General features: G+C 54.8%; 2 protein-coding genes across 2 annotated transcripts in view; one reads left to right on the top strand and one right to left on the bottom strand.

Moving 5' to 3' along the window:
- NDUFB8 (NADH:ubiquinone oxidoreductase subunit B8) overlaps positions 1 to 26,785 on the top strand; it is a 943,883-nt gene that overhangs the window by 719,051 nt on the left and 198,047 nt on the right. The window lies entirely within an intron of this gene.
- On the bottom strand, positions 216 to 12,237 carry LOC126962274 (uncharacterized). The gene is made up of 3 exons (XM_050803136.1): positions 11,739 to 12,237; positions 1,214 to 1,324; positions 216 to 505 (listed from the first exon to the last, which is right to left on the bottom strand). Exons 1-3 carry the CDS (start codon positions 12,235 to 12,237, stop codon positions 333 to 335), a joined length of 783 nt encoding a protein of 260 aa, XP_050659093.1. The 3' UTR covers positions 216 to 332.

Raw genomic sequence — 26,785 nt, 5'->3', positions numbered from 1 at the left:
TCTATTTAGAATTTTATCTTTCAAAAAAAAAAAAAGCCTGCAAAAAAAAAATCTCAGAATAGTTTTTCAAGCTAAAGACATGGTATAAATTAAATTCAAATTTTATTAAAATAATTCCCTCTTTTATTTTTTTCTCCCGTTCTCCCTTTTCTTCTGTAACATCATTTCAACTTTCTTTCTTTAATTTCCTTTCCTGTGTTTAGATTTCTCTTTTTCTTTCTCCTCAGCTTTGGCATTTGCTTTCCTTTTGTTCTTTCCCCCTCATTTTTTGCTCTTTGCTGACCCCCTGGCCAGGTTGCTGGCTGCACGATCCTCAATGGGGAGTCGGAAGTCTAGGCAAGGAGCCTCCAGAGCTGAGAACAGAGCTGCACTTTGCCGAGGGCCCACCTGGAAGGCTGCGCTGCTGGCTCTCTCCCTGACTTCGATTTCCTTTTGGAACCCCTCTTTGTTTTTAGAGCATCCCCCAAGCAGAGGCAGGGAAAGATGACCATTCTATCTTGACAACCTGGGATTCCCAATGTGAAGGGAAGGAGAAGGCAAGGGAAGAGGGGTGGGAAAGAAAGGAAAAGGAAGAAAATATTTCCAACCAGCCCACAAGAAGCCTCCGCTGGGCTGGAAGGGCCTGGAGATGCTGAGAGATGAGGGTCAGAAGGGGGCACCCCACCCCCACACTCTTCTGCCCAATTGTCCTGACACTGAGGCTGAACACTATTGGAGTCTCCTGGACCCCACTACTCTTAAGTTTGAGAAAGGTAAAGATGTGGGGAGACAGGAGAGGGAGGCAAACAGAGGAAGAGAGGAAGAGATAAAAGAGAAAACAACAAAACAACACCCTGAAAACTGCCTGCTAATTTGTCCTCCAGCCCAGGGGAAGAGGCTGACTGGGGAAAGGGTGGCTGGAACCAGGGCTCCGAAGCCCTGGAACCATGACCTAAGAAGGAGCGGATGGAAAGAGCAAAGACAGGTGATAGGCACTAGGGAAGGTAGGAAGGCAGGCAGAGAGGTAAGTACGGGTGACAGAAGGCAGGAGAGAAGCTGGAGGCATTAGAAACACCGGGCGAGGGAAAGAGAAAGAACGAAAGGAGGGACTAGGAGAAGCCAGGGAGGCCTCCAAGATGGGACCTGAGCGCGAGGGGCCGGGGCCACGCCGAGACTGGACGGGGTTGGGACGGAGAGCCCCAAGCCGGGACAGGAGCCGGGCGCCGGTACTCACGGTGCATCGCGGAGAAGGGGTCTGCTTTGCAGTGCATATCCATGGGGAGGCAGAGTAGTGGGAGCAGCGCGGCCGCCGCCGCCGTGTCGCCTCGCAAACTCAACTTCAGGACTTGAGGAGAAAAGGGAGGGACGGTGGGGGAGGGAGGGTGAGTGAACGCCCGGCTGCTGCGGGGCGCGCGGGGGCGGGGGGCGCAGCACTGCGCTCCCCGCGGGGGCTCCTCCGGGCTGGCCGGAGCTCGCAACCGCAGTAGTCGCAACTTGTCACCGTCGGGGCTCGGGGCTGGGCGTTCAGTAGAGTGGCCCCGGGGCGGTGGGCCGGGCCGGGGGGCACTGGGGGCGCATGGCTCGTGCGGCAGCTGCAGCCAGGGCTGAAGCCCGGAGGGGGAGGCGACTCGCTCAGCTCCCCTGGAACCTGATCATCTGAGAGGCGGTGGTCGGAGAGCGCGCGGGGCGGGGGCGGCCAGAGGGCGCCGGGAGGGGAGCCGGGCCTCTCCAAGTGCCGGCGAGTTGGCGAAGTTGGCAGAGAAGTAGCAATCCCGGGGATGTCCGAGCAGGCGCCTGCGGTAGGGGAGCGCGCGGGCCGGGCCCCCGCCCCCGGAAAAGGCAGGCGCACGCCGCCGCCGCCGAAGGGCCGGGAGGGAGGGAGGGAGCCGAGTGGCGCTGGCAGCGCTGGGCTGGCCCCAGGTGGGTTGCGGCTGCGAGAAGACTCGGCCGGAGACTGGAGCCTCCGCTCCCGGTGTGTGTCTCTCTAAAAGCTGCAAAGCCCCCTCCAGACCCCCTCCCCCTCCCCGCGCTGGGAGATGGATGACTTGTCAGACAAAGGCAATAGATTCCACCACTCTGTGATTCGCCAGCGCCGGAGCCCGGAGCTTCGGCGAGGAGGGCCCCGCGCCTGTCACTCCGGTGCCGGCAAAGGGGAGGAGAGGGGAGGGGGAAATGGGAGGGAGGGAGGGAGCAGCCGGCGAAGGAGGAGGGAGGGAGGGGAGCGGGCCGGGGGAGAGGGAATGGGAGCCCGGGATTAAAACTACACTGAGAAACGAAACTCGCCGATAAGATAAACGTTAGATAAGGATAAAGAGCGGCCAGTCTAATGAATATTCAGGTAACGACAGAGGGCCTTGGAGCGCGCTGCTCTCTGAAGCCGGGCTCTCAGTTCTAACTCGCCCAGCCCTGCCATCCACCAGCCAGTGCCCGCCTGGGCCGCGCGGCCCCGGGCCCAGTGCGCATCCCTAACCCCAATCCCACCACCCTCGGCTCTGAGTTCCCTTCCGTTCCTTCCCGGCTCTTCCTCTCTTTCTGGTCCTTCCCTTTGGCCTTTCCCTCCGGAGGTACCTTCCCACACACGCACCCCCACTTCTCATTCCACGGAAAAGTGTCCAGCAGTTTGTCTTGTCCCCTCCCGTTCCATGCGACTGCACGCAGGGCCTCCCCAGTCCTCTTGCCCACCGGGTCTGGGCAGTCCAGAACGCTTGGTTCAGAATCTAGCTGAAGACCTCCAGCGAGTACCCACCTGCCTCGGTGGGACTCAGCGGATGGCGGGAGAGCCGGGGGACTTGGTTTCTGAACCCTCGGGTGACTGGGGATGGGGGCAAGGGAGGGATACAGTGCAAAGCGGCAGGTCGCTGGCGGCAGAGGATGCGGGAGACGAGGCTGTCTCTCCCCGGCTGGGGAGAAGAGGAGGCTGCGGACGCGGCTGAGCGCCGCCCGCTGCTAGCTCGGCGGATCCCGGGCGAGCGCAGGAGGCGCAACGCACGGGGCCGGCCCCACTCCTGCCAGAGCCTCCGCAGCTCTCTCCAGCACTCGCTCCCTTGCTCGCTGGGATTCGCACCAGGCAGGAGAAGCCCTTTGTCTCCTAACTGGTTAAGTACAGAATATCCGAGAGATCTTTATGAAATATTTTCCCTCGTCTCATAAATCATCTTGGCACTTCAGCTGATGTTTTAACTCTCTCCCCCTCCTTCGCTCCCTCCCCCCGCTTCCCTGGGTCTTCGAAAGGGCGGCTCGGCGAAGCCTGCGCAGCGCTCTTGCAGCCGGGATCCGAGGTTCCTCCAGCTCCTGTCAGCAGCTCCGGGCGCCCCGCAGAAGCGCGGCGGACCCACGCTCCCCTCCCTCTGGCCGGAGCCTGGGCGGCAGATAGGATGGGGAGAGATGCACCTGCCTGACTCAGCCCGACTCAGCCTGACTACTATTACTGGGCGTCTTGTACCGGGTTTTCGGGATGCCCTTATTCCTCAAGAGGAGTTCAGAACAAGCTCAGCGGGACGGGGTTCTGAACCTCACTCCTGTGGGGCCTGGGTCCGCTGGGATCCTGGCATTTGCCTTCCCTCCTGTATCCTCCAGAGCCCAATAAGCTTATTTCCACCTGCGGGGTAGTCTGGGAGGAAAACACTCCTCCCCGTCTGCCCCTCCCAGCCCCCACCCCACTTCCCTCGGGTGGCTAGGCAGGTTGGTTCCCTTGGGCTAGAGGTTGAAGGCGCAGGGCCCAGCCCCTAAGGTCAGTCTCTTCCTCTAGAGGCCTGCAGATGGCGCTCCCGGGTTTGCTTTGGCCTCACAACCCCACTAATACGCACTAACTTCGCGTAGGGAGAGAAGAGGGAAAACAGTTCGGGCAGCCGAAAGGGAACAGCTACCAGGCCAGAGTGCAGGGGATCTCAGGTGGTGGTAGCTAGCACAGCCTTGGATTTCCCCTCTGGGACGTAATTAACCCAGAACTGGGGTGAAAGGAACATTGAGAAAGGGTTCTTACTTACAGGAGCTCAGAACTAAAGTAACCTTTGCCCCAGGTCCCTCCAAGTTGGTCATTCAGGAATTTGTCTCAGGGCATCTCAACTGTTGGAGGAACAAAGCTGTGAGTAGAAGCCCCCTTCCACACAGAGACAGATTTTTCTAGAACCAGCTAGGCATGTGCCTATGTTACAAGTACCATGAAATGTGGGTGCCCACAACAAGCATGTTCACATGTTGGGTGAGAAGGATTTTCCATTTTGTAGAGAAGGGGACTTAAAGCACCAAGTGTGCTGGAAGTTGTCCTCACACACCTGTCCTTCACATGCACCCTCTGAGGAGTGAAGATACTTCCGAAAGTCCCACTCCCAGGTAGTCCCTGAGAGTACCCCCTGCTCCTGGGATCCTCTCCCCAGCACTGCACTAGCTGGACACTCACTCTGCCGCCAAGCCGGATCTTGGCCGCTTCCTCCTTAGCTCCAGCCCATTCCTGGGTCTAGAGAGTAATGCTCCCTAGTGATTAGGAACCCCTTTTCTCCAAAGCTCTGCCTTCTCCTAGGGCTCCAGGATGAAGGGCTGGCCTTCATCCAGTCACTGGCCGCTCCTCTGACTCCCTCTTTTCTGTTCTCTTTCTTCTTTAGAGTCTAGTAGAGGGGTGGGGGGAAGGAAGAAAGGAAAAAAGGGAAGAAAGAAGAGGAAAGGGGAAAAGAAAGAAAACAAGCCAACCCCAAACACTACCCGGGCTTCGACCTGTCAGGGTTGGTTGCTTTTCCCGTCCGCCTCTAAATGAACCTTTTCTCTCTGGTGTTTTCAAAGCGGTCCTTCCACCCCCCAACCTAGGGGCATTTACACTTCAAACAAGGCGCCCGCCTCCCTGCGGAAATTTAAAGGCAAATAAACTTTTGGGGAGTTGCTCTGATACCCATCTCGGGATTTGCTTCATTAGCCGCCTGTGTGCATCTGATCTGCCCAATAAATCTTCCTTGTGGATCTCGGCTCCTTTGCCTTCTCGGCTCTCTTCCCTGCCAGGCTTGCCCAGGCGCCTGGTGGCCCCCACCCTTGCCTCCGCCCTCCAGGCCGAGCTTCTGCTGGCCTGGCTGTCTGGCTGGGCCGCGCCTGCTCTGCCTGGGTGTAGGTGTCGGGGTGGCGGATAGGCACCCCGCACCTCGAGTGTACCAACGCACCGGCGCCCCAAGCCAAGCCAAGCGCGACTCCCGGGCTCTCAAATGCGTTTCTGGGCATGTTGTGCAAAAGTGAAGTGCCAGTGTAGACCCAGTCCGCTGCCCCGCTGCCACCCACACATGCTCCCTTCCAGAAACCCTTTCTCCCATTTTCCGGTTTCCAGTTCCCTGGCCTCAGCGTTTTCTGCCCAAGCGAGAAAAGGCAGAAGTGTGGTTGCCTCCCCTCCTCCTGCAGGGCCCTGACCCAGGGCCCAGGCGCCCGGCCTCCAGCAGCTTGGGAAGGCGGCTGGGCCTTGGTGAGACAGGTGGGGGCTGCAGGAGCATCCCAGCCTCGCTCCCTCCCCCGAGGCCAGGAACTGCCTTCTTCCTTCCACTGCCCGGGAGCGGCTAGGGGAGCTAGGGCCAGGCTCTGAGGAAGGGGATTAGAAATTCCGAAATTAAATGCATCTCCCCAGGAAATGCTCCCCACAGCGCAGACCAAATTAAACGCATTAAAGTTCAGAGGGGAAAAAGCTGTTTAGAACCAAGGGGGGAAAACTAGTCCGAAGGGAAGAGAAGCAGAAAGGAAGGAGGGGAGAGAGGGAGAGCAGAGCTGCAGCTCCGCAGCTGAGCTTCATTTCTGGATTATTCCCACTTTTGGAAGTCACCACCAAAAAGAAAAATAAAAGTTATTCTGACAACCGAACTCCAGAGCCTGCCACCGAGGCTCACTCGCCCTCTGGGTCCCGGCGCACCCCAGGGCGCATACCCTCGGCTGTCAGATCCCAGGCAGCCGAAACTTACATCCCAGCCCCTTCCGCAGAGGGGCATGACCGGCTCCTGCCCGGCCTTTCCCCCTCCTCCTCCCCATTCTCTCCCCGCCCTTCCCCCTGCCTGGCCCTCTGGTCACGTTGGAGGATGGTTTTTTTTTTTTTTTTTTTTTTTGGAAGAGCTTCTGGTACAATATGGAGCACCATGGGCTGCAATTTCACACTCCACAGCACATTCCCCCTTAAGCTACTTTCTTTTTTTTTTTTCATCTAAGACCCCCTAATTTCTGCTTCCTCGCTCCCTCCCTCCCTCCTGCTCTCACTCTTCTTTTCCTGCTTTTGTTCCCAATATTTGGGCTCCCTGCGTGAAGCCCGGGGGGCCTGACTCCCAGCTGGCCCCGCCCGCTCGGTCTGTTGGTCCTGTGGAGTCCAGGCGCACGTGCTGGGCCTTTATCCTCCAGGGCCCCTCCCCCTTTAATCTAGCTTCCCCTCACAAGAGGTCTTTGCGACCTGCCCAGCCCTTCACAGGCCCTTTGAGGAGCAACAACAATGCAAGCCACTTGGCCACCAAAGCTGCCTCTTAGTGGCACGGGCCAGCCAGGTGGCTGCCGCCCATGGGCCACTCTACTAGGGAACTGAAAAAACAGTGAATCTGGGAGAAACCCAGCCAGCAGGTCTAGAAAGTAAGAATGAAAGTCCTGTCCAACAGAGAACAAGCTAAAGGGGCTGGAAACCCAATGAGGCCCTGGTACTCCTGGCTCAGACCTGGACACAGCCTGTATCCCCTCCCTAGATACCCATGGACCTCTGCACAGCTAAAGGGTCCACTCACCCCACAGCCTACAGGAAAAAGCAACAGCCACTACATACACAGTCCCTTTGCTTCTCTGAGCCTCAGTTTTCTCACGTGTAAAATGGGGATAATTACGCCTGTCTTGTCTACTCCATGGAGCTAATCAATAGGCATTTTGCAACCCAGACATTTCTATAGTAGATTATGGAGTAAATGCCCAGCTTTCTGAACTCTTACCCTTCCACAAAGAGGTAAAGGAGGGATCTGAGTGCTTAGGCAGGGCAGGAGGTGGCATTTTCCACCCAACTTCAATCCTATAAAGGTTACTGGGGATTCCTCCCCGCGCCACCTTCTTGTTTTATTTTGTTTGTTTCCCTTTCCACTGGCTATGCCACACCTGTCCAGGTTTATCCTTCTTCCCTCTGTCTATCCCTCCTGCCACTCCTCCATTCCCATTTCCTGCACCCCCCTCCCAACTGCACCAGCGCAGCTGCTAGAGGATCGGTTAAATTCCTCACTGACCACCCCCCAACCACCGCCACCAACAGCCGGGTTAATTGTGGCCTCAGGCGCGGTCCTCTTCAGCCAGTCCGCCAAAACTGTCGGGAGGAGCTGGCCCATTGGCGGAGACCTAGGGAAGGAAATCCCGTCCGGTCCGGTTCCAAACAAAGAAAGTTGGTCCTCCCAGGGCCTGCAGTTAATCAGTCAAAGCCAGAGCGGACAGGAGACGGTGGGGAGAGGCCTGGCTGGGAGGAGGCTTGAAGGAGGGAGAGACAGAAGGGGAAGAAAGAGGACCTAAGAGAGTTGCCGAGGGAACTGAGAAGCCACCACCTGTCTCTGGGAGGCCTGAAGAGGCTGGTTTGTGCGAAGCCGAAGTCCCCACCTGGCCAGCTGTCCCCTCCCCTCCTCCCCTAGGCAAGGCGAGAGAGTCGGAGGGAGGCTGAGTGTCGCTGGCGAAGTAATGATTAACTCTCTTAGCAGCCGGGCCCGGAGCCCGCGGCCTCATCGGGCTGTGGTCGAGGGAGACGGTGCAGGCAGACCCAGGACATCCCCGGCGTTACCGCCACCGTCATCGCCGCCGCGACCGAGGGACCTGCGGAGGATGGGGGCACGCGACAGCCAGGGGCAGCCGAAAGGGAACGGAGCGCAGGGCCAGGGGAGCACACTCCAGAGGTCGGGAGACCAGAGGGAGCGAAAAAGCCACAGCCGAGATACAGGGAAAGGAAGGGGCCCCGCGGGTGAGCGCGCGCGACCCGGCGGAGCTGGGGAGAGTTGGAGAGGGGCGGGAGGACCCGGGCTGAGTTTCCCGGGAGTTGCGAGCCGGCACCAAATCTACCGTCTGGGATCCATCCGCGGCGCGCCCGCCTTCCCTGCCTCCTCTCCCAGCAGCTGTGTGGATGTGAGGAGCAGGCGGAGAGCAGGCCACAGCCGGGAGCTGGTAAGGCAGGGGGACCCGCCAGAGAGACCGGGAGGCCCAAAGGGCAGGGCCGCCGAGGCAGTGACAGGCTGCGAGGTGGCTGGAGACAAAGGACCCGAACGCAGGGGAGAGGGGACCAGGGGCGAGAGCGGCTGACTGAGACAGGGAGAGACCCGAGGAAAGTGGCGTCGTGGGACCCGCCTGGGTTTGTCCACTCCTGCCACCTCCGCCCACGTCCAGCCGGGAGCCGGGACGTCCCGGGGGTTCCTGGCCCTCCGGTCTTGGGGCCTCGGGTAGGGGCTAGGGCTGTTGCTGGGAGCTGCGGTGGCTATGGGGGTCGTGTGTATGTATGTGTGTGTGTGTGTGTGTGTGTGTGTGTGTGTGCGCGCGCGCGCGCGACGGATTAGGCCCGCGGGGAAAGGGGGAAGGAGGGCCCTCGCTGTAGGGTGAGACCCCTGCCCCAGGCGACTCCAGCCTCTGCCCTCCAAGGCCCAGAGCCATCCGTTTCCCGAACTTGAAACAAAAGGGCTGAACCGAATCCCTCAGGAGCCAGGACAGGGTCTCTTTCTGGAAAAAAAAAATGCTTTGGTTTGAGACTTTAAGGGTCACCTGCATCCAGAATTATTTCTTAACTTTCTGTAACTGTTCCTAAAAAAGAAAAGCTGCAAAGTAAATCTTGGAAAGAAAAAAAACTCAGGTCCCAGGAGTTCACTCCGCTAGGTCTAGACCGGCTGGGAGGTCTAGACCCGCGGATAACGAATACATTGAAGAAACTGATGGAGGCAGGAAGCCCCTTTCAATTTCTGAATCAACTAAGGAGAATTTCTGATGTGTCTCTTTGGGGGCTGAGCGTCTGGATGAGGGGATCGTGGGAGTGTGCCTGCGTGTTCTGAGGGTGTGTAAAAAGTGCGAGGGGGTGGCGAAGGATGTTTAGGCAGATAGCTATGTTCCAGGCGGGGCTGAGGTGGGAGCTGGGGACCCATATCCAGCACCTCCCCCTCCCCCTTTGCCCTCAGCAGAGGCTGCTCCGAGGCCAAGGCCTCCGCAGCCTCTTCCAGCGGGGCCGCCAATCAATCCTGCAGGTCAACACAGCAATTAATAACGGGGTGAGGAGGCCTGGCAAAAGAGGGCGGGGAGGCATCAGGCTGTGTCTCCCCCAGGCTGTGAGGACCTGACGCCCGAATGGGGAGAGGGAGGAGAAGTCTCCCAAGGTAGAAAGAAACCTGGGAACTCAGTACAGGCCAGGGAGGGAGCTCAGGGCCCCAGAAGGCAAAGGCAGGGGACTAGCGTCAGGGAGCCAGAGATCCGGCTGGGACAGGGCAGCACAGAAAAAGGGAGGGCATAGAAAATGGCTTATTTTTGTAAGTTCTGGGGGTATAGGCAGCGATAGCTGAAGGCCACAATTGCTCTAGTTGCTGATTCAGTCCCCTTCCTCCTTCCCTCGCCCTTTCCTGATGGTTTTCGCTGCTCCGAAACAGGCTCAGCGAGACTAAGTAAAACCCGCATCCTTCGCAAACCCGGCTGCGGCAGTTGCGCCAGGGCGTCTGGCAGGCACGTTCGGTCACGCGCGTCTGTCATTGTCATTTTCAACTAGCCGGATGAGGTCCAAAAGGGCTCAGGGCCGTCTAGGGGAGGCAGGGCCTCCAGGGAGTTGTGCCCCGGCCAAACGTGGCTAACGAAGAGACGAGGAAGGAGGCGGTGAAAAGAGAAAGAGGCAAAGAGAGAAGGCGGCTGGGAGGGCGTAAGACTCCGCAGCTCTACTCGGTGGGGCCGCCTCGAAGTGCGGTTTCCTTTTCCCAAACACAGCTCTGTCTCCTGCCCAGCTCCGCAGCTCCTCCCCACCTTTCCCGGAGCTGCTGCTGCTGCCTGGAACACGAGCCATGCACCGGCAAAGGAGGGAAAGGAGGGAAGGGAAAGGGAGTGCGGTGCGGAACCCGACCTCTGGCCGCTCTGCCACGCGCGCCGGGGGAGCGTCTGCCCTAACCCGTCAGGCACAAGTAGGCGCAGGCGTCCCTGGGTAAGTGAAGAGTGCCCTGGTCTCTTCTGGAGTATCCTGAGCGCCTGGAAATTTGGAATAAGGACCCTGACAGGCACTCAAGGATGCCCCCCCATCACACTGCCTTCTGTTTCCCGAGGTCCTGGGGAGGGGGCCTAGATGCCTTGCTGGGAGACTTGCTGGGACTGAGAACCTGGTTCACAAACCTCAGGCCTGCAATGCAGGCAGAGCGCCTGCCGGGAGGGAAAATGGAAAAGTGGGAGTCTCAGGAGCTTGAGCAAATGGGACAGGGAAGGAAGGAGGGCTGGGGACAGGAGGCATCAAGGGGCAAAATAGATTCAGAAAGAGTTTGGGAGAGAGAAGCCCTGTGCAGAGAGGAAGAAAGGGGAGAGAGTTTCTCAGGAAGGCCCAGACGTTAGGTCTGTCCTTGGGCTGAATATTTATACGGTCGAGGGGGTGCACAGATGGGCTCTCAATTGAATTCCATCTTCAACACCATCAGAGATTGATTTTGTACTCGCTTTTAATTTTGTCATAATTAATTAGATCATTACAACTGTTTGCTATTGATCTCCCTACTTAAACTTCTGGTGCACAGGGTGTGCCCAGAGCCCTAAAAGCTCAGGTGGCCACGGTTGACACTCCAGGGGTTCAGATTTCCCAGTGGGGACAAGGCCCTAGGAGGGGAATTGGGTACAGCCCAGGGATTGGGTCAAGAAGCTAGATCAAGGGTAGGGCTGGGGGTGGGACCTGGGTTATCAGCTGAAACAACTGGAATCTGAACTGGGGGAGAGGGGAGCAAGGAATGAAATTTGGGAAAGGTTAGGAGTGAGGCAAAAAAAGACCTCAAATTAGGCCTTGACCTCTGTGGAATTATTTGGAAAACTCTGGAAACCTGATCCAACCCTCTCCCTCCCCCAAGTCCAAAACTAAACTTGGGTGCCTGACTTCCCACCGCTGTACACCACCAGGGCACCTAAAGGGCAGTTCAGAGCTGAGTTGGCAGCCCTGGGGGACAGGAGAAGGAAGAAAGGAAAAGAGAGCAGCACTCTACTCTCTTAGCCCTTTGGGTAAGCATTTTCAGATTCCTCTCCCCACTGGGTCCCCTGGGGCCTGCCACCTCTCCCCATGCCGCCCTGGATTTGTGGGGGGCAGCGGGCAGAGCCTTATCCCTACGCAGGTTAGGCTCATCTACATTAGTGTTCACAGTCGAATACACAAGACCCTACACACAGGTATACACAGTGTTTCCCCACCCACCGGCATAGGCCCAGCTCACACTCCCTTCTTAGTGGAAGCTAAGGCCTTCCCAATGCTCCCAACTTGGAGGAAGTTGTGCAAAATATCTGTACGCCCAAAGTAGAACGAGAAAGTACTAAACACACAACAGAAAGGAAAAAGCAAAGTTCTGCAAAGAGCCCAGGCGAAGTTGTAGAACTCACGTTTTCTGAGTGGAAAGTTTTTAGAAGGTTTAGAGGATACCGGGAGGGACGGCCCAGGAGGCCCCAGAGTCCGCAGAGCCTCAGTCCCCAGCCTTCACAGTAGCCCGCTGGGTACTGAGCACAGGGATGAAAGAGGAGAGGAGCCTGCCACGGCCCTGACCGCCCCCATCCATCTCCCCGCGTCCTCGCCCGAGGCGCGGACGGGTCTCTCCCGCTCTTACCTGCCGGACCCGCGCGCTTTCCATGCTCGGCTCCCCGCCGCCGCCGCCGCGTCCTGGGCCTGGGTCTGGCTGTCCCGCTTCTCCGCGGCCGGACAACGCGTCTCGCCTTCGCCGCCGCCGCCCGGAGATCTGGGCGCAGCCACCCAAGACCAAGCGGCTCAGATAACCCGAGCCGCCCGCCGCCTCGGCTGTGTGCTCCGCCGGCGCCGGCTCTCTCACTCCCGGCCGCGCCGAGGCTCCGCCACCCCGAGGAGCCCCGGGTACTCCGCCCGCGCACACGCGCGCACACGCACCGAGGCCCCAGCCAGCCGCAGGCAAGCAGCCACCCTCGCTGCCTGAGGCGCCCACGGACCGCAGCCCAGACTAGACACCGGCACACCCTCTCACCCCACCCCCTCTTCACTGTCACACGCCCCCCTCCAGTCCCACAGCCTGGCTCTCGCGTACTCCCCAACTTTGTGCGGTTCCCCTTCCCCACCACACTCAGCTCTCGCCTCATCCCACTTTCTGGAACGTGAGGCTCCACAGCCTGCCACACAACCCCGAGTCCCAGCCTCCCTTTCCAGGATCTCCACAGACGTGCCCTAACTTTCTCAGGCCACACGGTGGTTCCGGAGGGCCCTGTCCCCACTATGTTCAGTGTGGAAGTGCTCGCTAAATCCCTCATAGGTTCTCCTGCTCCAGGAACTTTTTTATTTTTAAACTCTAAATAAAAGAAAAAAGTTCTGGCTTCCTTGCCTTTAAAGAGACGGCGAGGGCCGGGGGAAGGGAAGGAGGAACTCACCCCTTCCAAGCTCCTGCCACACTCACAGGGACACCCGCTTGAGCCATGCCTGTCCACAGCATTCTGGTCCCAAATCTCTTATATCCTCAGACTCACACCCTCCTCTCCCAGCACACTGACACTTCCAACCCTGATGAAAGGCCCACCTTAGCTTTGCCCCGCATCACTCCCTCTCATCCTGGAATTGACACCTCTCACACCTTAGCCCCAAGCTCTCCCTAAAACTCTCACACCCCCTTTGCTCACCTGTACCCTCTTGTACTCCTACTTCTGATACACACACACCTCCTGAGGACCACAGCTCCCACTCCTGCTTGCCCCAGGGTTCCCCTTCTTCATTTGCTCCACTTAATACCCCTACCCACTTACCATGGGCCTCCCACTTCACACAGCCTGGCTCACACTTACGGGGAAACACTGAGAGACTATCAAGGAAAGTGCTGGGCAAGCCTCCGTGGGCAGGCAGAGGCTGGGGCTGGCCCCATCTTGAGCATACCCCACCAGGCCCCAGGCAGGAAGGCACCAAGGCAAGCCAGGCAGCAGGTTCACCAGGCCCACTGGGCCAACTTTCCTTAGGAATTGGAAAGGGGATCCCACCACTTCAGCTGAACTTCCTCTAGAAAGGTTGTATAACTAGGGACGGAAGCCGGAAGGGCACAAGAGCCCAGAGGCAAATGGTTCTGTGACTTATAATATGGTTCTGTGACTTAAAATTTAAATATCTTCCTACAGACATATGATTTTTTTACCCTTTGAGGCAAATTGTGGCCAAATTATCATCTTACTAATATCTGTGATTTAAAATATGAGACCATGGTGTTGTTTTTTTTCTGTCTATTTTTCATCAAACAGTGATTTTCCAACCCAAGCCCACAAATACTTAGAAGCGAAAAAAAATTTTTTTTTCACTTTGTTATCCACAGAGCAACATTTCCAAGGACAGGGATGGAGAGCAATATGTATACATGAGACCCTAGTTACATACACAAAAATCTCACACCGTCATTGTGTGGTCCCTCCATTGCATACATGTGAGATGATCACACATGTAACTAACCTTTCGCTGTCACCTACTCAGAACCACACCCACTCACACACAGGGACTGTGGCCTGCTGAGTCTCAGCTTCACTGCACAGCTCTTTGTGCCCTTTTGTGGCCTTTTCTCTGAAATAGTGATGATAATCCTTGCCCTTCTAGCAGGTTTCTCGTGAGACAGTATGTGTGCAAGTGATTTGTAAATTGTGAAGTATGACCACACATACTTCCAGTGCTTTTGCTTCTGTTCTATCAGAGACTTGAACTGAGGCCCAATGTACCAGACCCATACATAGGGAAGCACCCACTGGGAGCCAGTGTTTTGAACTGGGAACACACAACACACGTACTCAGTGTCCCCTGCCTGCTCCTGAGCCAGTTGGTCACAGTTACCTGGGCACAGGGCCCAGAGTTGGGGCAGTGCCAAGGCCGGGGCCTAGGATCAGGGGAAGGGAGCTGAGGCCATTGTGCAAAGTCGCCTGTTGCGTACCAGAGGGGCCATGAAGAGGAAGGTGACTTCTTACCTCTGGCTCTGATACTCTTCCTCCGGAAGCCTGCAAAGTGATGTCAGTCAAAGGGCCCAGCCCTGTACCTCAGACTCCCTCCAGCCTCCTCCCTCAGGCTCAGCCTCTCTTTGTCTCCTGGCCCTCACCCCTGTCCTGCACTGTCTCTTGGGCCCTCTTGCTCATTGCCCGCCCCATTGATTGAAAGTCTCTCTCGGGTTCTCCAAGGAGTCCCAGGAAAAATGATCCGCCAGCCTATTGATTCTTCATTAGAATTACATTTTCACGTGTGCTAAATTGGTTTAAAAAGCTTTTTCTGTTGTTATTGTCTTGTCAGACCCTGAGGTCCAGGGCAAACCAAGTTTAAATGTTGTAGCTTATTAGGAGAAAAAATAATCACTGGGGCTGGGTCTGTGATTACTGGCTTCTCTGCCTTATTGTTGTCATGATGACAATTGTGATTTGGTTTAAGTATCTTTAGGAAAAGGGCCCTGCAGGAGGCTGCTCAGGTCAGGCTGGGGCTAGCTGGCGAGAGAGCTGAAGCCCCTGAAGGAGAGGTGTCAGGGCAGTTTTTCTTTTCCTGAAAATTAAATTTAGCACTTGAGCCTGTATTAATTGCTTCTGGGACAAGATGAAAAGCAAAAGTTTTCAAAAAATCATTTTTTATTTCCTCACTCCTGTTTCAGATCAAATACAGGAGAAATAACAAACAGGACCCTCACTTCTTCTAGTTCCCTCCCTTCTCCCCTAAATAGCTGGGGAGAAGGGAGGAGCATCAGTCTCCACCAAGGTGCTAGGGAGAGGTTGCAGCCTCCCGCTTTGTAGCAGGGCAGAGGCCTAGTCACAAGGACTGGTCATCATTATGCTTTGCACTGGCTAGGGAGGAATGAATCCGAATGGTGGGGAACAAGGGGGAAGAGAGAGGCAGAAACTCCAATAGAGGGAGGAAGAGAGGAGAACCAGAGAGGGAAGGGTTCAGGGCCCAGACTGGCAGAGAGAGAGAAACACTACCAGAGACAGAGGCAGAGAAGTACAGGGCAGAGGAGGAGGACAGAAATGGATGGGAGGAAAGGAGGAAAAAGGGAGAGAGGGAGACAGAAATAAGGAAAGAAGGGAACAAGAGAGACTGAGAAGAGGAAATGTACAGCGGAAGGAAATGAGAAGGAAAAACAAGAGAGAAAGGGAAGAAAGAGACCAAGGCAGGAAGAGGAGCAAGCCCCAGGGAGCTCTCAGCCCCTCCAGCCTGTCCTGCCTCCAGCAACCCCCCTACCCCAACTGCTTCTGGCCTGGCAACCCGCAGGCAATGCTTAGGAGTGGGTACCAGGCGGCAGCAGAGCCCAGGCAGGAGAGCCGAATGTCTTCGTGATGTGTTTATCCCCTAATCAGTTCATTAGTTATAAACAACATGACATTAGAAGTTAGGAGGCAGTTGATATTAATTTTTATTTAACTAGTTGATGTTTAATCCGTCACGCCAGGCTGGGTAGCAGCGAGAAAGATCTTCCTGACACAAAACCAGTTAGAACTTCATAAGGCGCAATCAGTGTCCGCGCGCTGAAACAAACAAGAGAGACAGAGAGACAGGGAGAGACAGAGAGACAGTGGCAGCCCTGCCAGAGATGGAGCCAGAGATGGAGTCAGAGACGGAGACAGGTGGAGGGCTGGGAGAGAGCTAACCCAGGGCGAGAACTGGGGGAAAATAAACTAGAAAGGCAGAGAGCTCAGACAGCTGGCAAGGGGCTGACAGCCCTGAACCTGGGCTCCAAGCCCAGGACAGCCCCGACTTAATAGGAACCAGGAGACCAACGCCCTGGGAAAGTCCGGCCAGGGCAGTGGCGGGGTGGTTGGCCAGGGACCTGCCAAGCCTGACCGCTGCAACTACTAGCTCCTTCCGGCAAGGAATGTGTTTAGTGTCCGTCGGTCTGGTGGGGTGGCAAGGGTCTAATGTCACAGCGAGGCGGGCCCTGACTTTCCGAAACTCCTCTCCCAGGTCTGGAGGCCAAGAACCTCTTCCCTCCCTGCTCCAGGAGGAGCCGGCCCAGGCAAGAGAGGAAAGGAGAAAAGGGCGTGAAGTTTGCACCCAGCAGTTCAAGTTTCACAAAGTTTGTTGCGGTCACAGAGAGGGGTGTGTGTGTGTGTGCACGTGTAAGCTCGGCAGTGGCAAAGAGGGAGGAAGTAAGAGACGGCGTGGGGATTCTGCAGGCAGGGGAGGGCATTTCCCTGGGTTTGCCTAAGCCTTCAGGAGCGTCCCTGCATGCGGGCTCCTCGGGTGGCGGCCCTGGTTGCAAGTCTAAGGTCCCCTTGGCTTGCCCAGATTAATCTCCCCCTCTCAACCCCGCCCCCGAGCAGGAGCGCTCGGCTTTTTCCACCTTCATTCTGGGCACCGGCGGGCACTGGCTTTGTCACGGCTTCCTGAGCAGGCACGGGAGCGGGGGCGGGCTGTAGTTTTCCGCCGTCGCGAAGGACAGTTTGGGGCGACAGAGGCATCTTCGCCCGCGCGTAGACTCAAGCCGAACATCTCACCGTTTGCATGTTAATCTGAGTCCACCGAGAAAAGGAAATCGCTGGAATTCCGAAGAAAATTGCCTCTCGCCGGCGGTTAATAGTTAACTCAGACAGGAAAGTTCCCAGGGAAAGGCGAAAGCCAGGGCGAGAGGTGCAGGGGAGGTGCCCCGGGAGGGCCTCGGCCATCCGCGGTCTCTCTCCTCCCCGGCCGCCCTCGGCCCCGCGCGCCTCCCCTTCCCGGGCGGCGCATCCCCCACCCTGTAATTAGTATCGTTTAGTTCACAAAACCTTTCCTGGGAGAAATCTGTTCCCTCGTTCCGGGGCTCAGTTCAGCACCTGATTCCGCCCGGTGAGGCGAATAAATCACTGCGGCGGCTGGGGAGCCGGACCCAAGCCCGCCAGACGGTGGCCGCCGGGAGAACGAAAAAGTGAGAAAGAGGCGGCGGAGCCAGGAAAAATGATGCAGGGAGACGGCGCAACCCTAGCCCAGGAAGAGTGAGGGGCCCGGGAAAGGGAAAGCCAGAGAAAGAGAGGGACCCAAAGGCAGAGAAGGGGCCAAAATGGAAGAGGGAGATACAGAGACAGGAGACAGCCAGAAGGAGAGTGACAAGGAAAAGCGAACGAAAAGAAAGGGAAAATGAGGGAGGGAAATAAGTTAAAGAAACAAGAGCGAAGAGGGAGATTAAGAAGGAAGGGACAGGCGAATAAAGAAAATAAAACCAGAAGAGCGAAAGCTTTTGTTTATCTACAAAACTCCCTTGCAGGGCGCGCTTCCCCGACCGCGCCCTGCGGCGGGGAGGGCCAGGGCTCTCGCGCTGAGGCCGCAGACCCAGGAGGCCCGGGCGGGGCGCTCAGCCTGTGCGCTTGGGGCGCTAGGCGGGGTCCCGCGCGGACCTGGACTCCAAGTTGAACTTCCGGGCTCGGGACGCGCCGGAGCATCTGCCCCTGGAAGGAGTGGTGTTTGGGTGTGGGGTGTCATCCTGGGTCCATGTCGGGGAAGGGGACGGGTAGATAAAAGGTTCACGGCTCTTTCTTGGCGCCTAGGACTTTCAGCCCTGTTGCGAAGGGAGGTGGGAAGGCGGGAACCCGGGCTGGGCAGGCTGTGGCCGCTAATCATAGAACCCCAAAGTCCCCGCAGCTCGGACTTCTCATTCTTCTGCCGGCCCTGGGAGAACTCCCTTCTTGCGGATCTCGTGTCCAGGCTGGCGCGCCGGGCCACAGATGCAAGGAAAAAGTAACGCAGCCAGAACCGCCACCTGGCGCCAGCGGAGGGCGCATTTCCTGAGCTGCCTTCCCACTGCGACCCAGAGACGCGGATCAGATTCTGCCCGCTCCCAGGGTCTGCTCTGGCATCAGTGTCCCCAGGCCAGAGGGTAGGGAGGAAGAAAGAAGACGAGAAAGAAGCGGGGGCAGGAGTGGGGTGGGGAGGAAAAGGGATGGGAGAAGGGTGGGGGGGGGGGGGGGGGCGGTGCAGAAGAGAAGCAGATTGCAGTGAAAAGTGGAAATGCAGACCAGATGAAAAGGAGGGCTTAAGGATGCTAGGGAACTTTCCCTCTTCGGTTTGACTAGGTCTCCGGGTAGACAGAGGTGGGAGCGCCCAGTTTCCCGGCCTCACCATTTTGAGCCCCTGTGCTTTGGCGCCTCCAGGACGTCGGGCTGAAGACTGAGACCCCAGCAGGACCGCTGGAGGCTCCTGTGTGAGGAAGACCGGGGTCACAGAGTGGAAGACTTCCCTGCCCACTAGGCAGCCCCTGGGATGACAAACGCCCTGAAATTTTCCAGCCTTTTGAGACTTCTGGGTCGACCTGGTCCAACCCACTCTGCTCCTCCTTTCTCCTCCTGTCCCCTCCTCTGGCACTGGCTGATGGGTCAGCTGCAGAGCTGGACTAGAGGAGTGGAAAAACAAACAAAACAAAACAAAACAAAACAGAAAAAACGTCCAGGAAGGAGACTGGTAGCTCAATCAGTTCTTACTTCTGCATGGAGACAGAGTGCAACTGATGCCTAGACCAGAATTCTTTGGAAGTAGGAAGGCAGCGACCGAGCTGGGCTAACTCAGAGAATCAAGGCACCAGTCAGTCAGTAAACCGGGATCAGGGCACTGGGGCTAGAGAGGTGAATCACACACTGGCCCTGTTTTCAAGGAAGACATTACCTGGTTGCAAAGACAGAGAGAGCTATCAACCAATAAATTCTAGGAAAGGGTCAAGATAAAGGTGACTGGGGATACAGAGAAAGGCAATTGGGGGTGTCAGGGAACACTTTGTAAAGGGAATGGGGTTTTTCAAGATCAGTAGATGTCCACTAAATGCAGGAGCTAAGCAGGTGGAATATTCCTAGGCAGAAGGAACCTCAAGATAAAAGCCTGGGGCGGGGCGGGGAGCGGGGCAACAGCCTACCTAGCTGGGGAAGGAAAAAGGATTCTGTGAAGCCAATATATGGGCGAAGTAAGGGAAATAAGGCTGGGAAGTGGGCAAGGCCTAGAGCAAGGAGCACTTTTGCTAGGAGTTTTGCTTTTCTCCTTTAGGTCATGGACACAATTGAGAGATTTTTTGTTTGCTTGCTTGTTTTGTTTTTGTTTTTGAGACAGGGTCTCACTTTGTCACCCAGGTCAAGTGCAGTGGCGCTATCACAGCTCATTGCATCCTCATCCTCCCAAGCTCAAGCAACCCTCCCACCTCAGCCTCCTGAGTAGCTAGGACCACAGGAACATGCCACCACACCTGGCTAATTTTTTATTTTTTGTAGAGACGAGGTCTTGCTATGTTGCCCAGGCTGGCTTTGAACTCCTGGAGGCAAGTGATTCTCTCACCTTGGCCTCCCAAAGCACTGAGATTACAGGAGTGACCCACCATGTCTTGCTGGGAGATTTTTTCAACAGAGGAATGAAAAGATCTGATTTGGAAGGGAAAGACTCTATGGACAATGGGCTGTAGGTAGAGAGAGCATCAGAGACTGAGTGAGTGGTCTGCAGAAGCAGATGTAAGGCCTCAAAAAAGTCTAAGGGATATAGAAGCATTAGATGAGACAGGCAGAAACAAGATGGTCACAGATTGTGTGTGTGTGTGTGTGTTGTAGGGTGAGATGCTAAATTAAGGTCAACCTAGGTTTCTGGGTGAATTTCATCTCATTTCTGATTCCTCCCCTCTACCTTCCAACCCTCTTCCCTTGCAAATCCTCACCTGTAGTGGTTGTGAAGTGGAGACCCACATGTCCTGTCTCACTTGACAAATGGGTTTTTCTCCCAACCTCATGCACCCTTTACCGGGCAGTCTCATAGAACAATGCACACTACAGAAGATGATAACTTCTCACTAATCCCAAGACATCTGAGAAAGCAGCAGGCAAGAGTAGAAGATGGAGTCCGCAGTCTGGAGATGGACTCCACCTTTCTCAGATCTGAAATGTACCAGCTATGTGACCTTGGGCAAATCCCGTGGCACTTAGGTACTCACTCTGCCTAAGTGTTCACATCTATAAAATGGGGACAAAAATTTCTGCTTTATAGAATTGTTGGTCAGGTTAAGTAAGTTTATATCTTCCTGGCACATTGAAAGAACACATTTCATCCTGTTATTTTATTCCCTACCCCCACCCAAGCCTTGAACTTCTTCATTCATTGATTGAGCTTTGTCTCCTGCACAGGTACAGGGTGTCAGGGGTACAAAGAGCAGTAATGTAGTGATACTCTGGAAAAGTTGTCAACAAGAGGAAAGGCCTTGTACTCCACTGGAGCAAAGTTAATGATAATAACAACAAAACAACTAACATGTCTGAGGGCTGACCGCACGTCAGGTATTGTTCTGAGTGCTTTATAAGTAGTAATTCCTTTAACCGTCACCTAGTGTTATGAATCCCATTTTACAGATGGGAAAACTGAGGCACAGAGAGCTTTAGTAGCTTACCCACAATCACACAGTGAGTAGGTGGCAAAGGTTAGGTTCAGATCTTACCTTTGCCACCTACTGCCTCCCTAACCTACACTCTTTAAGCATATGCTGTATTAGATACTCCTAGTCCCCAGAGGGAAGTCAGAGGGGAAGAAACCATTCCGGCTGTGGCTGAGAGGACTCTTTAAGGACATCAGTTGGTGAAACACAGGAGCCCTCCACCCTCTGCCTTCCAGATCCTCGCGTCAGTCCCCTTTCACTCCCTCCACACTCTGCTATTTTGTCTGCCCAGGGCCTGTAAATCAGATAACTCAGATCTGACTGCTGCAGGCAGACTAGCCAAGACTGTGAGGCTGCAGGGCTCCCCAGCCCTCACTCAGCCCTTTAGGAAGCTCTAGGGCCCCCACGCCAAGAAGTGTTTTTTGTGTTGAGAGACTGATTTTTCCCAGTCAGGTCTTGCCTCTCTCCAAGATGCCCTCAGGCTCTCCCAGCTTCCAGTCCTGCAGCCTCACCATGGGGATGTCCTCTCCATGCCTTGTCCAGCTGGGCTTAGCCTCTGATCAGGCCTAAGTGGGCCCTGATCCATAACACCAGCCACAGCAAGAATTCCCTAGACAGATCCTGATGGGCCACACGCAGGCCTGACCTGGGTTGCCCCATGCAGATCCTCCATGAGACTGGCCAAGGTCCCTGAGAACTGCAGAGCACAGAGGACCCTGCCCATGAGCCCATCCTGTCAACAAGCTCCTGTGTCCACACAACAGGCACTGTGGCTGGCCTCAGAACTGACCTCACTGTGGCCAGAGCTACCCCCATCCCATATCCTAGAACTGCCCTATAGTTCCTCCTTCCTGTCATTTTTTGTTTGTTTTTTGAGACAGAGTCTCACTTTGTTGCCTAGACTAGAATGCAGTGACACAATCTCAGCTCACTGCAACCTCCACATCCCTGGTTCAAGCGATTCTCCTGCCTCAGCCTCTGGAGTAGCTGGGATTACAGGCCTGCACCACGCCTGACTAATTTTTGTACTTTTAGTAGAGACAGGGTTTCACCATGTTGGCCAGGCTGGTCTCGAACTCCTGACCTCAAGTGATCTGCCCACCTCAGCCTTCCAAAGTACTGGGAGTGGAGGTGTGAGCCACTGTGCCTGGCCAGTTCTTCCTTTCTCTAGGCCTGCAATCGTCTTTCTTTTCTCTCCTTGGACAGGAGTTGTCTTTGCCAGAAGATAGAAGCTAAAGTTCTGAAATGATTCAGTTCTGTGGAGACCAGAATGAGTAGGAATGAAAATATGTGTGTTGGTGGAGGAGAGGCCAGGGCTTGTTTTTGAAGGGTCTCATTTTTTACTGGAATGTAAGCATTTCCTCACCAAGTAAGACTGAATGGCCTCTTCCAGATGACCTTTGAATTCTTTAAAATAGTCCCCGTAGCTCAGCAGATGCTATTCTCAAAGTGCTAGTATCGTGCAGCCAAACCATTGAGGCACTACTTTTGGAGGTCTGCCTTCCTAGCTCGCAGTCCAGGCTTTTGAAAACCCGTCCTCTAAGACGGACAGGGTGTCAGGCCACAGGCCAAGGCATTCAGAGCAGACCCTGGGGGTGAAGGTGACTGGATGCGTGTAAATCAGAGAGAAGCGCTTTCTGTCTTGCCACCCCTCCCTGGCTCTACCTGTCAAGGAAAAGTGTTGTGTGTATGGGGGGTGAGGGGTGGTGGGGGACAGGGTACCCCTGAAGTAGGTGTGTCCCTTCCCAAGGACAAGTTGCTTCTCTCAGTTTCCTCATCTGAGAAGTGGGAAGCCTCATCCCTTCTGCATGGAGAAAGTAAAGCCTCAGAGCTCCCAGCACAGTGCCTGGCACACAGTAAGGGCCCCATAAGTGTCACTGTCATGATCATATGCCTTCAAGCAGCCCGCGCTTGCGCCAGTCCCAGGCTCGGGGTTCACGGCAATCCTCGACACCTGTGGGAGTTGGGAGCTGGGGGTGGGGGTGGGGTGCGCTTTCTCTAGCAGAGCTGTTCCTCACCGTCCTACAGCTGCGGGCCTGGGGCTGGGGACCTGCTCGCCTACCCCGGCGCGGAGCCTGATGCTTGGCTGCGCTGGCGCGCGGGCCAGGGCGGAAGGTTGGACGGCCGGGTCGGAGGCTGGCAGGGGTGAGGAGAGCCGGATGGGCGCAGAGGGACCCTGCAACCCGCAGCCTGAGTGAGAAGCGAGTCTGGTCGCCGCCGCCGCCGAGGAGCCCGCCGGGCTTGGAGTTGCCCCGGGGCCCCACGCGTTCTCCGCACTCCAAGCGCAGCTCTCCCGCGGCCCGCCGCGCCCCGCCCGCCGAGCGCGGGAGCTCGATTAATAATCATAAACCCCCCGCTCACCCTCCTCTTAAAATTAATAACTCTGTAATTAGAGTCATTTCAGAAGCCTCCTGAGCCGCCGAGGCCGGCCGGGCCGGCGTCCGCCCGGCGCGGTGGGCAGGAGGGAGGAGGAGGCCGGGCGCGGCGGCCGCGGCATCTGCAGGTACAGAATGAGAATTAAAATCGCTCTCAACAATCCAATACACTTTTTATCAGTCATCTATCTGAGAGCCGGGCCTATTCATCATCCGAGGCATTCTCCCTGAAAACAAGACCCATTCAGATTTTATACAAATTATCATATTTATCATCGTCTCCAACTCCGGAGTAACATCTCCGCAAAGTGTCTGCTGTCTCCCCGGGGAGCCGCGCAGCTCGGAGCGCCCGAGCGCCCGCCCGGCAATTCCCCCATCGAGCCCCTCCCCTCATCCCTTCCTCCCCACCCCGCCCCCCACCTCGCGGGCCTCCTCTCTGGCCTTTGATCCACCGGCTCTGCTTCCCCCGCTGCTCTTTCTCCCCCACCCCCAACTTCCCATCAATCTCTCTCCTGCCCTCTTTCCTCGCTCTCCCTCTCATCTCTCCCTCGCCTTTGATCTACTCTTGCTTCTTCCTCCTTCCCCCTCAGTTCTCTCTCTCTCTGTCTCTCTGTCTGTCTCTCTCTCTCTCTCTCTCTCTCTTTCGCCAGGTTTGGGTCTCCCTTCCTTTCCTATCTTTGTCTCCAGCTCTGCTTGTCTCTCTGGATCTTTGCTGTATTCCCACGGCCTCATCTCCTATTTCCCTGGCAGAACCAAAAAACCAGAGGGGCCATTTGGAACAGAGCAGCTTGAGCCTCCCCTCATGGACTGGGGAGGTGCTCCAAAGTGGGGCTCCCCAGGCTTATTGGAGGGGTCACTTTGGGCCCAGTCCAAGAGTCTGAGGAAATGAAGTGGGGCCACAGGAGAGATGTGTACATGCCCATCACACACTACAGCTCACTGCCCTCAACACACCACACAGGCTCCCCATATACAGTCACCTCACACCACACACACAACCCCTAATAACATGCAGCTCCCAACACACACAGCCCTTGATACACGTTATCCCACAGCTCCCTAATCATACTCATGCAGCCCTCCTCATAGACACAGCCCCCCTCAACACTGCACACAATCCACAATATGTACACAGTTCCCTACCATACACATAGCCCCCTAATATGTACAGACACACATAGGTGCAGGAAGATACACGCATTCCAAACACACAGGTGTGCAGATCTGCAGACCGACCTCTCCTGTCCTCTTACCCAGATTCTCCACACCATTCCCCTCAACCTCCATTTATTTCTCCTGCATTTCTCTTTCTCTCAGCACACACATACCCTTCAGATGAGAACATGACAGGCACCGCAGCTCCTGGAACAACTTGTGGCTTGAGTTTCCCTGGAACCAGCAAGATCTCAGCTGTCCCATCCAGCTCCTGGAAGAGCCCTCCTTGCTCTGCACTGACCTTCAGAGGTCAATGAGGCTTCCCTAGGACAGGCCTGCAGGCACTAGGACATTTCAGAAGGGGCTTTTATTCAGACTCTAAGGAGGGAATACCTCACAAAAAGGGACAACAGGGATGTTCAGAACACAGATTTCCAACTCAAACAACCATCCATAAATGACGGCTTCCTTTCTAGGCCTCAGTCCTGGGGGTGACCCTGCTGGCTTCCTTGGGAGCATCCAGTCTCCAATATTTTTTAGTTATATTTTTTTGAGCCGGGTCTTACTCTGTTGCCCAGGCTGGAATGCAATGGTGCAATCTCAGCTCACTGCAACCTCTGCCTCCCGGATTCAAGCAATTCTTCTGCCTCAGCCTCCTGAGTAGCTGAGATTACAGGTGCCTGCCACCACGCCTGGCTAATTTTTTGTATTTTTAGTAGAGATGAGGTTTCACCATATTGGCCAGGCTGGTCTCAAACTCCTGACCTCATGATCCACCCACTTCAGCCTCCCAAAGTGCTGGGATTACAGGCGTGAACCATCGCACCCAGCCAGTCTCCAATATTATACTGACGTCCCCTTCGACTTCATCCCCCTAGTTTCTCCAAAAAGGCTGCCTCGTGGGCTAGTATGGAGGAGCCTGTAGTTGTGTCTCCTGCAGGTATTGGTTGGTTCATTCATTCATTCATTCATTCATCAGTTATTAATTCAAAAATCATTACTGAGTGCCTTCTCTGTGCCAGCCCTTTGCCTGATATGAGAATTACAGTGATGGACAAGAGATACCCAGTCCCCACCTTTATGAAGATTATAGTCTGCAGCAGGGTGTCCAGTAGAACTTTCTGTGATGGTGCAAGTGCTCTGTATCTTCACTGTTCAATATGGTAGCCACTAGCCACATGTGGCTATTGAGCACTTAAAATGAAGCAAGTGTGACTGGGGAACTGATTTTTAATTGTTTTAAATTAAATTAATTTATGTAATATAATTGTGGCTAATGGCTGCTGTATTGGCCAGCACAGATCTAGCCAACAGGTTAGTCTTCATTTTGTTAAATGGGACAGGATATATGTAAAGGAATTCCCTCTTCCTTCCAGAGCTGTGGAAAGTGCAGGTATGGGGCCTCTGAGTACTGGCACTTCTTGTTTGGACCACTAGTTTCCTACATACTCTAAGAATGCAAACCATCCACACATGAATGACACAAAAATCTGTGTCCCTAAAACAGGCTCATTTTGATGTAGATCAGTGATTTCTCATGCAAGAGTAATAATAGCATTTATTGAGTATTTATTTCATTCCAGACACTATTTGCATATGTTCTAAGTCTTACCAGGGGCTCATGCATGCAGATGCCTGTAGGGGCAGGAGGAGTTGGGAAGACAACAGGGAGGGGGGTTCTAGAACAACTGGAAAGGAAAGGGTTCTTTAAAGGATGTAGTTCCTCTAGAGACTGTTGTCATGTAAGAGTGGCAGTCAGTGATGCCAAGTTGTCTGACTTTTAAAAAGCAACCAAAGATATTGATTTGCATTTGAAATTCGTTGGAAAGTACTTAAATTTTTTAAAAAAGAAACAACCTAACTGGGCAGATGATCAAATGATGAATGTGAAAGGATAGTCATTGCAGCTTTATTTGCAAATTAGAAGTAATCAAAATGTTCACAGCTAGGAGCCTGGTTAAATGACTTATAATATGTCTATTTAGGGGAATACTGGGCAGCCTTAACCAAGAGTGAAGTGACTTCATATATAGATATGGAAAGAGCTCAAGATAAATTAAGTTTATCTCTATGAGATGAGATCAACTTTATTTATCTTGGAGTTCTTTCCATATACGTGTGTGTGTGTGTGTGTGTGTGTGTGTGTGTATGCATGGAACAATGTGTAAGGTACCATTCATTAGAAAGAAAAAGAGAACATACATGTATCTGCATAGACTGCTTCTGAAAAGTGATTTCCTTAAGGAATGGGGCAGAGGTGGAAGGAAGACTGTTTTTCCCTGTATCTCCTTTGGTATGTTTTGACTTTTGCACTAACCGCATGACTTACCTATTTACAGTGCAGGCTGAGCAAACCTGGCTAAAGGCCAGCTATGGCTTTTGAGCCACATGTGCACAAACTGATCCTTATAGGCTGTCCCTTTGAAGTAGGTGTTACTGACTCCATTATACAGATGAGGAAGCCGAAGCTCATTTGGATTAAAGTATGGCTGCTCAAGTTTATACAACTGGTTAACTAACTGGTTAGTGGTGAAGCTTCGATTTTAACCCAGGTCCCTCTAACTCACAGGCCAGAACACCACATTGCCTCTTCCTGGAAGAGGGGAGGAATCATGATGATAGTAGCATCACTGCCTTCAATGGCAGTATTCATAGAGAACTTGTTACCTTCCAGGCACTGAGATCAATATTTCAGGTCACATTATGAACCTTATGAGTTAGACACCATTATTATCCCATTTTACAGATGAGGAAGCTGAGGCAGAGTTACATTGGCAGGAAGTGGTACAGCTGAGAGCC

Source organism: Macaca thibetana, chromosome 9 (genome assembly GCF_024542745.1).
Source record: "Macaca thibetana thibetana isolate TM-01 chromosome 9, ASM2454274v1, whole genome shotgun sequence".
Taxonomy (NCBI): domain Eukaryota; kingdom Metazoa; phylum Chordata; class Mammalia; order Primates; family Cercopithecidae; genus Macaca; species Macaca thibetana.
Note: the sequence above shows the minus strand (reverse complement) of the source record. Positions and strands in the feature narration are given on the sequence as shown.

What these genes read in the sequence shown, in the direction of transcription:
- LOC126962274 (XM_050803136.1), bottom strand. Translation starts at nt 12,237, where the DNA reads ATGAGGCGAGAGCTGAGTGTGGTGGGGAAGGGGAACCGCACAAAGTTG. An exon ending in AAAGCGCGCGGGTCCGGCAG is followed by an intron (nt 1,325 to 11,738) that starts GTAAGAGCGGGA and finishes TTTCTCCTCAAG; the next exon opens with TCCTGAAGTTGAGTTTGCGA. An exon ending in CCCCTTCTCCGCGATGCACC is followed by an intron (nt 506 to 1,213) that starts GTGAGTACCGGC and finishes TGGGAATCCCAG; the next exon opens with GTTGTCAAGATAGAATGGTC.